This window comes from Polypterus senegalus, chromosome 11, assembly GCF_016835505.1.
Source record: "Polypterus senegalus isolate Bchr_013 chromosome 11, ASM1683550v1, whole genome shotgun sequence".
NCBI lineage: Eukaryota > Metazoa > Chordata > Cladistia > Polypteriformes > Polypteridae > Polypterus > Polypterus senegalus.
Window position 1 is genome coordinate 150592327 of NC_053164.1, and position 18782 is coordinate 150611108.

Below are 18782 nucleotides of genomic sequence, written 5' to 3' on the forward strand. Positions count from 1 at the left end.
TTGAGTGCTAAGATTATAAAACTGGATTTTCTAATGGACAAATATAACCAAGACAATTGTTCAGCCTTACCTATGAAATGTAATCCCCCGGGATCTGGTTTAGAGTGTAAAGCGTACAGTCCCAAGCAGCACATGCGTGAGGCATCTTTATCCATTACTTCACTCCACAGCACTGTCACTCGCAATATGGCGGCGACGTTGACATACGATGCTGCTGGTCATGTCTAGTAATTCTATGTCTATGGGCGTGGGGATGTATGGGAGGCTGCAGGCAGCATGGGAAAGGGTTTGGAAGAGGACGAATAGGAATCAAGAAATGCCGTGTTGGCTGCGTGTGGGTGGGACTGGTTTTGAAGAGGAAGCAGGACGAACCAGAAGAGAAATATATATAAGAGAAACCCATAAAACCAAACCCAGGGGTGGCCGAGCGAAATGAGCAGGGGGCGGAGCCCCCAGTCTACAATATAAAAGAGTGGCTCAAAATGAGAAAATGGAGGGTAATGATATAGTCAAAGCCCATCTCTTGACCCCATAAAAGTACTATGGGGGATATGAAGCAGGGAATACAAGCCAGAAATATCTGATCTGGTTTGAATTTTTTTTTTAATTAAACTAACTTTTAATTTTCAATATGGATTATAGCTGGAGATTTGAAGACCAAGAAATGAGTATTAGTGTCGTTTTTAAATGTTGAAAATTTTTAAAAAAATGTATAAAGGAATCAGTCTCTTTTTTATTTTTTTATTGTGTGGGAGCTACCATTTTGGACATGTGTTGCTAAGACACCAGTCCTATTTGCTAGTCCAAAGATCCTTAAGATGTTTCACATGACATCACTAGCTTGTTTCCATTTCCACCTGTGTGTATTCATCACTCACTATTTAGTTTAATAAAGTACTCAGAAGGAAACTGAAGAGAAAGTGAAGACCTGAATATTACTCATCTGCCACTTTGATGCTAACAGAAACGGAAGGAAAAAAATTACAATATAAGAATGAACTGACATGGCAGAGTTAAAACATTCAAAAGTCATGAAATTAAATAATATCTGTTATTGGGGAGGATTGGCTTCTAATTAAGTAAGTTGGAACAAAAACCTGCAGCCGCTGTGGCTCTCCACGACTGACATTGATTACTCTTGATTTGCCATGTACAGTACAGTACTGCAACCGCTCATTTGACAAAAAGTCAAACCAACTACAAGCAAACTACAAAATTATTATTTGTATCATAACTGATTTCAGTTGTAGTTATTTCAATTGCTGTTGTGGATTTGAGACAGAACTGTAAGCAGAATGATCTTTCCGCAGTGCAATTCTCAGCATTGAAATTGGTCTATCCATGGAGATTATCATCTCAGCTACAAATACAGAGTTTATTTAAAATGTCAGAGCCATTTTGAAAACAGATCATTTAGTCTAGCAAGCACACCAATCCCATTTACCTTTATTCTCCCAAGTAACAATAGGGACATTCAAAATGACTCAAAGTCTTGAGTCCCACTTTATTTGTAATTCATTCCATACTTCTATGATTGTCCATGGGGGAAAAAAATTGAACAGTTGTGCAGAATTTGCCCTTAACAGGTTTTCATGTTGTTGCATTATTTTTGAAGAATTCATTTTAAAGTAAGCTGAAAAGCTTCAGCTCCTTCAATCTCTCATAATTTTCAATCCTGGAGTCAGTATTGTTGCTCTTCATTGGACTTTCTTTAGCACTTCTATGTCCTATTATCCTTCTTAATTGTTTCTGCAAGTATGGACATGCACCCTAATAACCTAACATCACACTTACTAAGCTGGCTGCTGAAGCTGTCTTTTTATCTTTACTAGACTTGCCCTTGCTCATTCATTTCCTTAAGAGGCATGAAACTATCATAATACCTATTTAAATACCTGAATGTGATGTACTTAATTTGCTTCTTCTTCTTCTTTTTTTTTTTCTTAATTCCTTTGCCTTCTTCCTTTCCAGGAGACTTAATTTACTTACAGGAAATGTTGCACATGTCTGCAAAGCTTCTCGTACTGTTTATGTTTGAAAATTACATTGATTATAAAGCATGCAAAAGTGTAATTTGATCTAAATTAAAAGAACAAAACAAACATCAACTACACTGCACATATTTTAAAGTTTACAAAACCATGTGCAGTATGACAAAAAAAAACTCAAAAATATGGATGTTTTGACAAGCCAATGATTTCACAAATGACTCATGTATTACAACAGTGAATCAAATTGCTTTATAGAAAACAAATATTTTTTTGAAAATGCCTTCAGATCACAGAAGACATTTATATTGCTTCAGATTGTTCAAAATGGTTGGAATTCAGCATGCAATAAATAATCATTCATTGGGAATGTCAATGACCAATTCAGCTTCCTCTCCCTCTCCTCTTTCTTCCTCTCGATCACTTTCACCATCACTCTCTTCCTCAGGTGCATCTCCGCTCAGCATTTGCCGTGGTACAGAAGTGAAAGGACGTGGTGGCATTGGAGGAGCTGCCACAGGAAAAGAGACTGCAGCTGAAGTCGGTGGAGTAGGGACAACCTAGATACACAAAAGTTCAACAAATCAGACTGAATAGTTGGCTCTCTCTACTTATTAACAATAACCTCTAATTACAAGCAGAAATTAGATGCAATATGCCAGTGTCTAAAGCAAGAATTAGAATATGAAGAGTCAGAATACTACTAAGGCACCATTAAAACCCATTGACACTGAATCTCTACATTCTAATTTTAAAGCAGCTAACCAAATTAAAACACATCTAAGCAGCTTATAAATGATTTTTAAAACATCTTGCTTTTCAGTGCCTTGTACATAAAGCAAAATGAATGAATGTTTCCCTGTACACAAAGGATTTATAAAACATTTTCCTAGGAGAGTAACTGAAAATAATGCTATATATATATTTTTTTTTTCTGTTAAATGCAATCCAAAGCATTCAAGGTAATAAAAAAACAAAACAAAACATTATGCTATGAATGAGGACACCAAAAAGACATACATAATATAAATTCCAGTGAAGAATAACAGATTTGGAGATAAAATTATAAAATAAAATAATATTTAGGTTTTACTGTATATAAACAGTGTGTTTACATACATAATTTCAATGAATCTTACCTAATATCTAAGAGAACACAAAGGGTTTATTCTGTATAACTGTGCGGGGAATATTTATAAACAGTGTGGGAGAGTTTATAGGGGCTTAAAATATATAAAAATAACCATACAAACATATGGTTTCTATTTCGCGGATTTTCACCTATAACGGGGGGTTCTGGAATGCAATCCCCCGCTATCGAGGAAGGATTACTGTAATTTACTTTTAACAAAAAAAGATAACAGTGGCATGTCTTTCATTTACTAGGTACATCTGAGTGCTGGGGTGTTTTCCGAACAAAGATTTTTAGTGAAGCAGTATTTAGTTGTATGAAATTAAATCAAATGTGAAAAACTGTCTGGGTCCCCATGTAATTTTGCTAATTTGAATGCATGTAACTACTCAATACTGATTACTTGCAACACCAGATTGGTTGGATTAGCTCGTTAAGCCTTGAACTTCATAGACATGAGAAAAGGTATTTAAAGTGACAGCATGGGATCCTCAAAGCAACTCTCAAAAGATATTAAAACAAAGATTGTTCAGTATCATGATTTAGGGGAAGGCTACAAAAAGCGATCTCAAAGATTTAAACTGTCAGTTTCAACTGTAAGGAATGTAATCAGGAAATGAAAGGCCACAGGGACAGTTGCTGTTAAACCCAGGTCTGGTAGGCCAAGAAAAATACAGGAGCGGCACATGTGCAGGATTGTGAGAATAGTTACAGAAAACCCACAGATCACCTCCAAAGACCTGCAAGAACATCTTGTTGCAGATGGTGTATCTGTACATCGTTCTACAATTCAGCACAGTTTGCACAAAGAACATCTGTATGGCAAGATGATGAGAAAGAAGCCCTTTCTGCACTCACCCCACAAACAGAGTCGCTTGTTGTATTCAAATACTCATTTAGACAAGCCAATTTCATTTTGGAACAAAGTGCTTTGGACTGATGAAGACAAAAATTGAGTTATTTGGTCATAACAAAAAGCGCTTTGCATGGTGGAAGAACACCACCTGCTACTTACTGTCAAATTTGGTGGAGGTTCCATCATGCTGTGTGGCTAGTTCAGGGACTGGGGTCCTTGTTAAAATCGAGGTTCAGATGAATTCAACAAATTCTTCAGGATAATGTTCAAGCATCAGTCACAAAGTTGAAGTTACACAGGGGTTGGATATTCCAACAAGACAATGACCCATAACACAGTTCGAAATCTACAAAGGCATTCATGCAGAGGGAGAAGTACAATGTTCTGGAATGACTGTCACAGTCCCCCTGACTTGAATATCATTGAAAATCTATGGGATAATTTGAAGCAGGCTATCCAGGCTTGGAAGCCATCAAATTTAACTGAACTAGAGAGATTTTGTATGGAAGAATGGTCAAAAATACCTCCATCCAGAATCCAGACACTCATCAAAGGCTATAGGAGGCGTCTAGAGGCTGTTATATTTGCAAAAGGAGGCTCAGCTAAGTATTGATGTAATATCTCTGTTGGGGTGCCCAATTTTATGCACCTGTCTAATTTTGTTATGATGCATCTTGCGTATTTTCTGTTAATCCAATAAACTTAATGTCGCTGCTGAAATACTACTCTTTCTATAAAGCATGTCCTATATTAAAAGGAAGTTGCTACTTTGAAACCTTAGCCAATGATAAACAAAAATCCAAAGAATTAAGAGGGGTTCCTAAACTTTTTCATAAGACTGTATTGAGCCATTTGAAATACTTCTCCTCACTAGGGAACACACCTTGCTTCCCACTTGTCAATGGGCCAAATTACCATGCACAGGTTGTGCAAGATCTGTTTAGAGAATGAAGCAATGCTTGCTGTACTTGGTGTTACAAGTTCACTATTTTATTCAGCCTGATAACACACTTAACTATGCCAAACAGAGTATGATGCCTATGGTTTATAATGTTAAAGGATAAGTTCAGGGTTTTTCAAATTGAAGTTATTTCTTCACAATCATATATATTAATTTGCCACATGAAACTGCATTCTAAAGTGAAGCATTTTCTAAATAAAAAAACAAATAAAAAAAAAAAACCAACTAGGCTGCTCTTGTATTTTACAATGTAGCTAATGGGTACTGGAGCCCAAACATGAATAAAAAGCATTAAGACCTACAAAATACATCAATTTTTCAAGCCAAAATTGTTATTGAATATTGATACGTGTTTTGCGGTTGCTCATATATTCCAAACAAAGTATTCTTATTGTTTTAAGAAGAAAAAAAGCAAAACATTTAGTCATTTTAAAGTAGACCATCTGTGTGCTTCACTTAGCTGCTCATTACCCTATGCAGCAAACTTTTCAGATCCATGGGTGTTAATTTACAATAAAAAATAATCAAGTGTTTCACAGTTGTGAGTTGATGTTTTTGATCTGTAGAAAACTAGACAATAAATTACTGAAAAATGACCACTTATGTACTTTCACTATAAGGAAGCTTATTTTGTTATTCTGCAAAGATATTGTCTCCTGGAATGATACCACAGATGTGTTTTGGTGATAAACTGAGAGAAGCATTGTAATCAAGTGAGAAGAACTGAACATCCATTACATGCACACAATTACTTTTAATCATGCTGAAGTTTAGGAAGTTTAGGACAGATGTTTTAGCATACACAGAGTAATACCAAAGAGCTGTAATATTTATTGCCACATATTCTGAATGGAGGTTGAACATTCTCTCTGTGTCAAAAATCTAAGGCTTTTATTAAAAATACAATGCAGCATACACAGTATGGTCCACATTCATTATGTGTGTAAAGAACAATGAAACTCATGTGGCATTTATTATGACATGGCTCACTTATTGTGAATCTCACTCCATTATCTATGCAAAACACAAAATGTAATGTGAAAACTAGGCACTGTCTAGGAAAAAACAAATGATTTGAGTGTGCATCTGTCTGTTACAAACCATAAAAAATAGGATAATAAGCAGAATGCAGCTTCACAAAAGGGGTTAGGGAGTGGATTGTTCTAAAAAACAAATATCTTTACCTCCAAAAAATAGTACCAAGAATCTATGATACAAAATATTGTTTCCAGTTAGCTTTGATGGTCACAAGCAAGCCTCAGAAACAGATTTATTCAGTAAGTCTGTTTTTATTTATTTTTTGTTTACATTAGGATCCCAATACTAATTAGCCCCATTATAAAACACAACAATAGGGAAGTTATTTATTTATAAATTTGTAAAATATGCTTTACTTTAGAATACAATTTCACCTGGTAAATTAATATACATTATGACTGTGAAGAAATAACTCTGACTTGAAAAATAGTGAACATATCCTTTAAGGAACATATTCACAATGAAAGGGCAGCATGACTTGTACATACCTGTACGTTTAGTGAAGATACACAGAGCTTATATTATATTAATGTTATATCCAACAGGTAAGCTTCCCACCAAATTTCGACTAAACTTTTACTACTTAGAAACAAATCTTCTCATGATCATAATTTTTTTATGTGTGTACAAAGAGTATACTGGTACAAAATTAACTTAATGCTTAAAATGGCTTATATAGTCCTAGTTTCAAAAAGACAAAAACTGGAGATTTTGTTAAAAATATGAAGAAAAAAAAAGGAATAATCAAAGTAAATTCCAACATCCATGTCACCATTTTGTGTATATGAATAATTGTGTGAGGACTTACGTTGATAAACAAGTTTACTTTGAACTTTTGGCTTGGAGATAATGCAATACAGATCATCCTCCACCAGATTTTAGGTACTCGTATCCTTTACTGAAATAGCACATCATCTTCAAAATATGATTTAGTAACTGGCACAGACCTGAAGCTTTGAAAGACTGATTTTAGAGTTAGTCAACCTCTAGAATATCGGATGATTTTCAACCTGGGGCTCCGCTGAGACACAGACAATGGTAACAGAGTAATGAAAAAATGAAAGTGAAAGTACAGCTTCTGCTGACTAGATCAGAGTCAACTTCCAGTTAAAAAGATAAAAATTAATGTCTTTCAATAAAATGTTTCATCTAAAGGCTCAGTTATACTACATGACCTTTCCAGAGGTGTTTTTTTTTTTTGTTGCAGACCTCATTTAGATGATCTTGGAGAGTTGGGAATACTCTCAGCATGCTCCAGTGACCAGAAGTCATGAATTTTAAAATTCCCAGCCACTCAATCATACTGGTCTGTGATATCATCTTAAGATATATTAGGAGACTCATGTGTGAGTGTGTACCAACAACCAAGGAGTGCTTACCTAAAAGAACTATGCATAGTGTGGCCTCGAGGATATTGGAAAGCATGCTTATTTTGTGACCAAATGTTTATTGGAAAAACAACCTAATGTAAATACACAGTGACAATTATTGTGAATGAAATAAAATTTATGAAATTAAAAAAAAAACCTTAAACCCTAGCCCTTTGAGTTTTATATTTAAATGGCCTATGATGCCCAAGCTAATCAAGGAGAAGACAGGAGGCACCATGAACCATGAGCAGGATCCAAACATCATGGGACTATGCACAAAAATGGTTGTTCTGGACAGCACAAATAGAATGGAAACAGGGAAAAAGACAAGACTGTGACTGAACTCCCCATATCTGTTAAACATTTATACAGTCAGCTGGCACTATCAAAGCTGCACATCAATTGGTTTTCACAACTGATAGTAACTTTTCAGTGTTACACTGATTTTCATAAGAGGACTAAGAATTGAAGTTAATTGAACCTGTAATAGCTTTTGAACTTGCACTAAGTTTTATTATGGTCATCTCTAAAGGGTGAATTGTCACATAAATTTGTTGAAATGCCACATATTGTCTTTTCTTTCCTGGTATTGTCCTTTAATTGTGCATCGTTATTGCTTATAATTTAGTTATTGTTTTTAAGAAAAAGTACAGGCTCCACCCCCTGCTCGCTTCGCTTGCTAACCCCCATGTTTCGTTAATTGGATATACAATTTTAAAAGCTTGTTTTTTTTCTTTGGAATTGTTTCAATTTCATTTTTTGTTCTTTTACTTTAAAGCTTCAGTAAAAGCAATATTTGGAATTACTTTTTCTTCAACATTGCATTGAATTTTGATTACATTTTTGGACTTAAATTGTGACAACGCAATGTATACCTGCTGATGAGTGAATATCATTTTTTTTTTTCTCTAATAAATAATCCGACTCTTTCGAATGTCTGTCCTTGTGATTTGTTAATTGTCATATCAAAAGCTATTCTCACGGGAGACTGTAAACATTTTAATACGAATGGCCTATCAAGGTCTCCTTTGGTGTCTAATGTTATTCGCAGAATATATACTACATTACCTTTCTTTTCGCCTGTTGAAATTTGCATTGCTTCTCCATGATCTTAAATATACACCTGACCGAATTGTGGTTTCTTCGAAATTAAACTTGTCATTGCTTTAATTGTTGCGGGACCACAGATTATAATAGCGTATGGTCCATTATTGTGTAAATCTACGTTTTGAGCACTGAATGATGCAAATGTGAAAAGATTATTGTAGACTTGTATATTTTGCCTGTAGTGTTTGTGGATTCTGCAGTGGGCTGGCGCCCTGCCTGGGGTTTGTTCCTGACTTGCGCCCTGTGCTGGCTGGGATTTGCTCCAGCAGACCCCCCGTGACCCTGTGTTTGGATATAGCGGATTGGGAAATGGCTGACTGTGGATTTCACTTCCCCAAACATCAAATCTTTTAATTGTTGCGGATACGCTTCCTCATTGTGTAGAAACACTACCTTTCCCTGATGGCAACACGAATTAGACGATCTACAAGTCTCTGACTTAAACTTCAGCGCCTTACAATATTTCCATAATTTTGACATATCACCTATGTCCATATAGTCGATCACTATTTGCCTTTTCATTATTTCACTGAGTAAAAATTTCTCTTCGTTAGCGCTAATGTGATCTTTACTATCTTATTTTTGATACTTTCAAATTTTTCTGCTTTTATATTCTGTAACTTGCTGTGCATGTGTATCGTGCCTACGTTTTTTTTTTGTGTCTTTTGAATTCCACCGTTTTCATTATCTCTAACCTGCTCTGTATGCGTTTCGCCCCCTCATTTTTGAACCTCTTTATGACGTTTTACTTTGTTTTCTATTCTATTTTATTTCTAACCTCGCTTTGTCAAATACACTTGGTCCGTGATGATTATTTCCCATTTTTTCGAGTATTAATTTCTGCTTGTTTGTGCTAATGCAATCTTTACTATCTTATTTTTGATACTTTCAAATTTTACTCCTTTCATATTTTTTAGCTTTCTCTGCATGTGTATCACACCATGGTTTTTTTTGAGCCTTTCGAATTCCACTGCTTTCATAATCTCTTATCTGCATTTTTTTCTCTCCAGCTCTTTTGGGTCTCTTTTCTACATGCTGCTCTTTCTTCTTCGCTTAGTTTCATGTAGAACGTATCGTCCTTATATGCTTTATATGAGCTGAGAGCAAAGGATCTGTGTCTGCTAAAAGCCTTTACACGACTGACAGTTTTGATGACCGTGGTCTTATTTTAAAATGGTTTAAATGGTTTTAAATGGTAGTGCGTGACTTGCAAGAATCTCATGTTCCACGTCTATCTTGGCACCAAGTCTCATGTTTAAGGTCCCCGCGAGATGCTCCATGGCCAATCTCTTTCAACTCACAGGCCTTAAGTATCTTCCGAGAAGTTCACGTCTCGTCTCCCTGGTCTTCCTTCCAAGATTTTTTTTAATAATAGACAGATAGGAGCCTGTTCTGTTAAAAAGTCTCCAAGTGCATGATGGGTCATAGCTATATATACGGACAGAGCTACAGTGCTTCTGGAAAAGTATTCACAGCGCATCTCTTTTTCCACATTTTGTTATGTTACAGCCTTATTCCAAAATGGATTAAATTCATTTTGTTCCTCAGAATTCTAAAGTACACACAACACCCCATAATGACAACGTGAAAAAAGTTTACTTGAGGTTTTTGCAAATTTATCTATACTAATAAAAGGCAAAGCCCTCACTGACTGACTGACTGACTCACTGACTCATCACTAATTCTCCAACTTCCCGTATAGGTAGAAGGCTGAAATTTGGCAGGCTCATTCCTAACAGCTTCCTTACAAAAGTTGGGCAGGTTTCATTTCGAAATTCTACGTAATGGTCATAACTGGAAGCTATTTTTCTCCATTTACTGTAATGGAGATGAGTTCGAAAGCCGTGGGGGGGGCGGAGTTTTGTGAGACATCATCACGCCTCCCACGTAATCACGTGAACTGACTGTCAATGTAGTATGTAGAAAACCAGGAAGAGCTCCAAAAAGCGCTGAAGAAAACATGCATTATATAATTGAGAAGGCAGCGAAACAATAAGAAGCGAGCGAGTGACATATACAACCATATTCATGAGTGCTGCTACTTCGGAAATAAAGCACGGTGTAAACCTAAAGTTTAAATTAAGTTCATAGACAGGCTGCTGCTGGCGTTTGTCATGCCACGGTAATGCGGGATACAAGTTTAATGAGAGGGCGGGATATAAGCGAGAGTTTTGATCACTTTGTAACTAAGTTAAAATTGCAGGTGAAGGGCTGTGCTTATGCAAATTCCGAGAGACTGTGTTTGTGGGGGAGTCACGTCATCATCTCCCATCCCATTCACCTCATTTCGCTCTGAGCTCCGCAGCTAACGCAGTGTTACGGAAGCGAGTTTGTGACGCTGCCACCAAATACTCATAGAAAAATCCACAAGTTAATACACACACTGTCTCTACAGTTTCTCCACACTGAATCCTCCAGGCACTACTTACAAAAGGTTACATTGACAATTGTGTTACATTATTTTTAAAATGTTTCCTTTTCTTAGCACAAGCACAGCTGAGAAGCTTTGATGCATGTGCTCCATAACGCGTTAAAAAATCACGCATTTAATCACATTTTGCATTACAAACAAAGGGGAACTTCTGTCAATGCATGATTTCCTGGTACACGGATTACATTGATCAGCGCTTCCCGGTTCATTTTACCCTCGCACCCCCTTGGTTTGAGAAGAAGTATGAAAAAATATGAGGTTAACACAGAAAAACAGATCACCAATTGAAGCTTTATGAATAATCGATTTGACATCAATAATTGTTTTGGTAAAGTCATACTCGGTGTAATCCTCCTTCCATTTTATAATTTTTCCGCCACTAGCCATGATTTAATGAACGGTAAAAAAGTAAGAGCGAAACGAGGGTGACTTATTCAGGCAGGCAGGAGACAGCTCAATAGCTCGAATTTGGATATAAGTGGGTTCTATTTAGTCGCCAGAAAGATCTTTGTTAGGAATGGAAGTTGAATTTAGTCTTTAAATTTCTATGGTAAAGAAAAAGTTATGCAATGATGACTAAATTTAACTATATAAAGTCAAAACTTTTATATATAAAGTCATTCCCGAATATATAAAGTCAAAACTTGATTATTTAAAGTCACTGTCGGAATATATAAAGTCAAAACCTGAATATATAAAGACGGCGTTGGAATATTTCTGAATATATAAAGTCAGCGCTGCAATATATAAAGTCAGCTCTGGAATATCCATCCATTTCCCAACCCGTTGAATTCGAACACAGGGTCACGGGGGTCTGCTGGAGCCAATCCCAGCCAACACTGGGCGCAAGGCAGGAACCAATCCTGGGCAGGGCACATGCATCATTTTCAAAACATTAACCGAACAGTGTTTTTTTAATTTATTTTTCTGAATACGTTTTTGTTAACTTAGTTCAAGATCACAGTCGTTTCAATCAATAGATTTTGACTTTCACTTTATATATTCAGGAGTGAGTTTATATACTCCGATGTTGACTTTATATAATCAGGAATGACTTTATAAATTCCGATGCTGACTTTATACATTCAAGTTTGGACTTTATATATTCCAGCGCTGACTTTATTTATTCAGAAAAAAGTTTTGACTTTATGTATACCGGCTGACTTTATATATTCAAGTTTTGACTTTATATATTCTGACGCCGACTTTCTATTTTCATAAAATCACTGTATTTGCCTGTTTGGCACCCCATAGTATATGTGTGTGTGTGTGCATATATGTACACATGTATGTATGTATATTATATATATATATGGCAGCAACACTCATGACAATGACAAAACAATTACATTCTCAATCATGTTACGTTATTATTAAAATGTTTCCTTTTCTTTTTACTTCTCCGCTGCCAAGCAGGTATATATATATATATATATATATATATATATATATATATATATATATATATATATATATATATGAGAACAACACTCATATCAATGACAAAACAATTACATTAACAATCATGTTATGTTATTTTTAAAATTTTTCCTTTTCTTTTTCATAACATCTTTAACACACTACTTCTCCGCTGCAAAGCGTGGGTATTCTGCTAGTTAAAAATAAAACTGGGAAATCACATGTACATAAGTATTCACATTCTTTGCTCAATACTTTGTCGATGCACCTTGGGCAGCAATAATAGCCTCAAATCTTTTTGAATATGATGCCACAAGCTTGGCACACCTATCCTTAGCCAGTTTCGCTCATTCCTCTTTGCAGCACCTGTCAAGCTCCATCAGGTTGGATGGGAAGAGTCGGTGCAGAGCCATTTTAATTTCTCTCCAGAGATGTTCAATCGGATTCAAGTCTGGGCTCTGGCTGGGCCACTCAAGGACATTCCCAGAGTCGTCCTGAAGCCATTCCTTTGATATCTTGGCTGTGTGCTTAGGGCCGTTGTCCTGCTGAAAGATTAACTGTCACCCCAGTCTGAGGTCAAGAGCTCTCCGGAGCAGGTTTTCATTCAGGATGTCTCTGTACATTGCTGCAGTCATCTTTCCCTTTATCCTGACTAGTCTCCCAGTTCCTGCCACTGAAAAACATCCCCACAGCATGATGCTGCCACCACCGTGCTTCACTGTAGGGATGGTATCGGCCTGGTGATGAGTGGTGCCTGGTTTCCTCCAAATGTGACGCCTGGCATTCACACCAAAGAGTTCAATCTTTGTCTCATCAGACCATGTTTCTCATGGTCTGAGTCCTTCAGGTGCCTTTTGGCAAACTCGAGGTGGGCTGCCATGTGCCTTTTACTAAAAAGTGGCTTCCGTCTGGCCAGTCTACCATAAAGGCCTGATTGGTGGATTGCTGCAGAGATAGTTGTCCTTCTGGAAGATTCTCCTCTCTCCACAGAGGACCTCTGGAGCTCTGACAGAATGACCATCAGGTTCTTGGTCACCTCCCTGACTAAGGCCCTTCTCCTCCAATCGCTCAGTTTAGATGGCTGGCCAGCTCTAGGAAGAGTCCTGGTGGTTTCAAACTTCTTCCACTTATGGATGATGGAGGCCACTGTGCTCATTGGGACCTTCAAAGCAGCAGAAATTTTTCTGCAACCATCCCCAGATTTGTGCCTCGAAACAATCCTGTCTCGGAGGTCTACAGACAATTCCTTTGACTTCATGCTTGGTTTGTGCTCTGACATGAACTGTCTACTGTGGGACCTTATATGGGCAGGTGTGTGCCTTTCCAAATCATTTCCAATCAACTGAATTTACCTCAGGTGGACTCCAATTAAGCTGCAGAAACATCTCAAGGATGATCAGGGGAAATACGATGCACCTGAGCTCAATTTTGAGCTTCATGGCAAAGGCTGTGAATACTTATGTACATGTGATTTCTCAATTTTTCTATTTTTAATAAATTTGCAAAAATCTCAAGTAAACTTTTTTCACGTTGTCATTATGGGGTGTTGTGTGTAGAATTCTGAGGAAAAAAATTAATTTAATCCATTTTGGAATAAGGCTGTAACATAACGAAATGTGGAAAAAGTGATGCGCTGTGAATACTTTCCGGATGCATTGTATATATCGAGTTCTAAGTGTCCAAGTGGTCATTTGCATAACATTACTTAACCTTAAGATTGTGCAATGTTAAGTTCTTTTTTTGCTTAACTCTTTAAGATCAATGTGTGTTGCTGCATCCGGAATAACTGAGAGAAGACAGTGGCCTCCTCCAGCAGGATAATGACCTTTGCCACACTGCAAATTGTTCAGAAATGTATTGTAAAAAATGAAGGCTCCATCTTGCAACTTACAGGACTTTAAAGGATCTCCTGCTAATATAATGGTTCTAGACACCACAGAGCACCTTCAGAGGTCTTGTGGATTCCATGAGCTATTTTGGCAGCTCAAGGGGTTCTTACATAATGTTGTGGCTGACTGGCGTATATTACCTTAATATTCTTAAGGAGAATGTCTGGTCACAAGCAAATCTTCAACTGAAAGGATGAGAAGTGGGCCACCATCGGTGAATAATAATTCTGCAACACAGCAGCATTTATTGGTTTGCTGCATGGTGCGTAGCATACAGATTACCTATTACAAATTTCCATTTGTTTAGATTGTGGAGGACTGAGTGATCCACTAACATTTAAAGGACAAAGTAAGTACTGTGTATAATACAGGAAACCAGATTTTTGAGAAGAGAACATAAAGTCGCATGACATTCAAGGGAGTTCTATTTGCATGAAGATTATGAAGTGTATATCATAGTTTATAGCATATGAAGGTATAAATATATTATGACTGTACACACAAAATACGAATTAAGTGGCAATCAAAGGTAGAAGTAAATAAATGTAAACTCTGCATTATGTTGCTAACAATTGAAACAGTTTAATCCCAGAATCATTTTAAAAATTTATGTTACTATTGCTATTATAAAACCTAATGGGATGAATGAACGGCTTTCAAAAATACATCAGATTTCCATTGTATTTATACGGCATTTCAACATACACTTCTCCTTTTACAATGAACGGCAGATTTGCAGGTACACAGACAAACCACTAGAGCTGGACTTATGATGGCTGATTTTTCCTCAGCACTGTAAATCATACTTCACAAAGCAAAGAACATAACATTTTATTATAATTTGGGAGAGAAAGAGAAAATCACTTACCCTGATTCTTGCCACAGAAAGATTTCAAAATATAATAGTATATTGCATAATGTTATATTTAAAACAAGACCATTATGACTGAACTTTGGAGAGTCAATGATAATTATAATGAAGAGAACATATTACCTTTGCCAGCTGTGGTTTCCTGTGTTTGTTGGTCTTATTTTTTTTCTCCTTCCTGTCTTTGTCAGCAGGAGGTGCTAGATATTCAGGAGGGAAGTGCAGCTGATATACGGAAGCCAATCAAACGTGGGCAATAAGTGAAGGCCAATCAAGAATCAACCCACAAGAATGCACATTGAATGTATACCAAAAAAAAAAAAAAAATGGAAAAAAATAAAGAAAAATACTAAACAAAAATTGTAATGAAACAGAATGAGAAATTAAAAATAATGTATGAACAAAAAAAAAAAAAAAATGAAACAGATATAACAATTAATATAGGTTTACTCACCAGCTACTGTTTTTTGAAACCGGGAGGTGAGAGAACATATGGTAATGATAAAGCATTGACTTTTTTCCAAGTATACTCCTTCATCCCTTGCAAAAAATTGTCCCAATGACCTACATAGACCACTTAATTTCATCTCATGCCTATTCTGGAATATCAAACTGGAAACAGGGTTGGGGGTAAGGGTCAGGGTGCAAGGAGCACCACAGCTAGAAATAATGTTACAGATGTGGAAATCTTTTTTTCTTAGTACGTGTGCCAAATATTACAACAGCTGCATATATGAATATGAAATGTCTTATTGGTGACTGAGCATAGTGTTTGTTGTTAAAGGTAGGACTGCCTTGAATGTTCATGAAAAAATATACATACCATTTTACACACATACACACTGTATATATACACATGCATTCACACATAACATGTCATAAGTTTTAGAACACCTCAGTATTTCCAGTTTTTCTTTGTCAGTTGAAATGCAGTGAGTGACCTAAAATGGTGAAACTGTAAGCAGTAAACTGACAGAGGTTTAAATTTGAAGTTTAGGTTAGCAAACATGGAAAAAAAGGAAATTTGTGAAAATTACAAATGGGCCTTCATCAGGGAACAACTAATAGGTTACAACCTAAAGATGTCCTGCAGCAGTTAAAGTAAATTAAGTGTTGCAAGTTGAAGCAAACAATATGTACGTGTCCCAATATCTGTCTGTCTTAAAGCAAAGTTGCAACAGACTGTTACTACACCCTCTGAAGTACTACTTGGAAAATAATACACTGCAGAAAGTTGTAAATTAATGGCAAGAAAACAGCAATTGACAAATGAAATAAGACAGAGCCTTATTACCCTTAGAAATGCTGGCCTTTCATTTAAGGAAACTGCAAAAAAATAAAACTCAATGTGTCAGTGAGTATGGTGTCCTACACAATCCAAAGGGAATTGGAAACTAGAGACACTATGACAGGAATAGAGGATGACAACCAGCTTGCCTGATGGGCATCTAACAGCAAAACAGCTTTAAAAAGACTTTTTGCTGCAGATTTCCTTTAAGGACAACACAGAGCCTTGAAATATTGGCTGTGGACTACTAGAGACTGGAAGAAAGTCTTAATGACTGATGAATTTAAATTTGAAATCTTTGGTTCAACACTCAGGGTGTTTGTAGGCCATCAAGTTGATGAAAGGACGGTTCCTCAGTGTGTGACACAACTGTCGAACATGGAGGAGGAAATGTGATGGTCTGGAGTTCTATTGCTGGAGGAAGAATTGCTAACTTGCACAGAGTGACTGGCATTCTGAATCAGAATGGTTACCACAGTTTGACTTTCATATCAGCAAAAGGTGGGTACTTTGATGAAACATAAATTTGAATAAAAGTTTGTGCACTTGATGATTTCTTGACTTATTTGTTTTATTTGCAACTGTTTATTTGTTCTATGCCTTGATTTCATGAAAGTTTAAGACATTAAACTGCATACATTTCCATATATATAATACACACACACACAATCACACATATAGTGCATCTGGAAAGTATTCACAGCACATCACTTTTTCCACATTTTGTTATGTTACAGCCTTATTCCAAAATGGATTAAATTAATTTTTTTCCTCAGAATTCTACACACAACACCCCATAATGAAAAAAAAGTTTACTTGAGGTTTTTGCAAATTTATTAAAAATAAAAAAATTGAGAAATCACATGTACATAAGTATTCACAGCCTTTGCTCAATACTTTGTCAATGCACCTTTGGCAACAATTACAGCCTCAAGTCTTTTTGAATATGATGCCACAAGCTTGGTACACCTATCCTTGGCCAGTTCCGCCCATTCCTCTTTGCAGCACCTCTCAAGCTCCATCAGACTGGATGAGAAGCGTCGGTGCACAGCCATTTTAAGATCTCTCCAGAGATGTTCAATTGGATTCAAGTCTGGGCTCTGGCTGGGCCACTCAAGGACATTCCCAGAGTTGTCCTGAAGCCACTCCTTTGATATCTTGGCTGTGTGCTTAGGGTCGTTGTCCAGCTGAAAGATGAACCATCGCCCCAGTCTGAGGTCAAGAGCACTCTGGAGCAGGTTATCATCCAGGATGTCTCTGTACATTGCTGCAGTCATCTTTCCCTTTATCCTGACTAGTCTCCCAGTTCCTGCCACTGAAAAACAACCCCACAGCATGATGCTGCTGCCACCACCATTCTTCACTGTAGGGATGGTATTGGCCTGGTGATGAGCGGTGCCTGGTTTCCTCCAAACGTGACGCCTGGCATTCACACCAAAGAGTTCAATCTTTGTCTCATCAGACCAGAGAATTTTGTTTCTCATTGTCTAAGAGTCCTTCTGGTGCCTTTTGGCCAACTCACAGAGTTGTCCTGAAGCCACTCCTTTGATATCTTGGCTGTGTGCTTAGGGTCGTTGTCCTGGTGGTTTCAAACTTCTTCCACTTATGGATGATGGAGGCCACTGTGCTCATTGGGACCTTCAAAGCCGCAGAAATTTTTCTGTAACCTTCCATAGATTTGTGCCTTGAGACAATCCTGTCTTGGAGGTCTACAGATAATTCCTTTGACTTCATGCTTGGTTTGTGTTCTGACATGAACTGTCAACTGTGGGACCTTATATAGACAGGTGTGTGCCTTTCCAAATCATGTCCAATCAAATGAATTTACCACAGGTGGACTCCAATTAAGCTGCAGAAACATCTCAAGGATGATAAGGGAAAACAGGATGCACCTGAGCTAAATTTTGAGCTTCATGGCAAAGGCTGTGAATACTTATGTACATATGCTTTATCAATTTTTTTATTTTTAATAAATTTGCAAAAATCTCAAGTAAACTTTTTTCATGTTGTCATTATGGGGTGTTGTGTGTAGAATTCTGAGGAAACAAATGAATTGAATCCATTTTGGAATAAGGCTGTAACATAACAAAATGTGAAAAAAGTGATGTGGTGTGAATACTTTCTGGATGCACTGTACATAACTACATACATATACAAAGGCCAGAGAAAGTTAATGTTATATGTTTAACACGACAGAAAATATTGTTGTATCTAGGGTTGACAACAAGGCAAACGCCTAAGGCAGTGCTCTGGTCAGGGTTGCATTTTCACTTAAAAAAGGTTAAGGATGTACCTAAAGAATTACATACACATCCAGTACAGTATTTATATACTATCATTTAGAGGTTTAAAGTTTTGTATTACGCAGTTCACAACAATATGCCACATGTCAATACATAGCCCTGGTGTTCATTTTCTTTATTTATATACAGTGG

The 18782-nt window shown here is 36.8% G+C and overlaps 1 protein-coding gene across 2 annotated transcripts in view; it reads right to left on the reverse strand.

Moving 5' to 3' along the window:
- Positions 1-1473: 1473 nt before the first annotated feature.
- ino80e (INO80 complex subunit E) overlaps positions 1474-18782 on the reverse strand; it is a 48451-nt gene continuing 31142 nt past the window's right edge. Inside the window, exons 7-8 of one of the 2 annotated variants that reach the window (XM_039769894.1) lie at positions 15186-15284; positions 1474-2548 (exon numbers count right to left, since the gene is read on the reverse strand). In XM_039769894.1, the coding sequence (XP_039625828.1) occupies positions 2345-2548; positions 15186-15284 (303 nt within the window). In that variant the 3' untranslated portion in view covers positions 1474-2344. The remainder of the gene's footprint in view (positions 2549-15185; positions 15285-18782) is intronic. The other variant, XM_039769895.1, reaches the window with a different exon arrangement.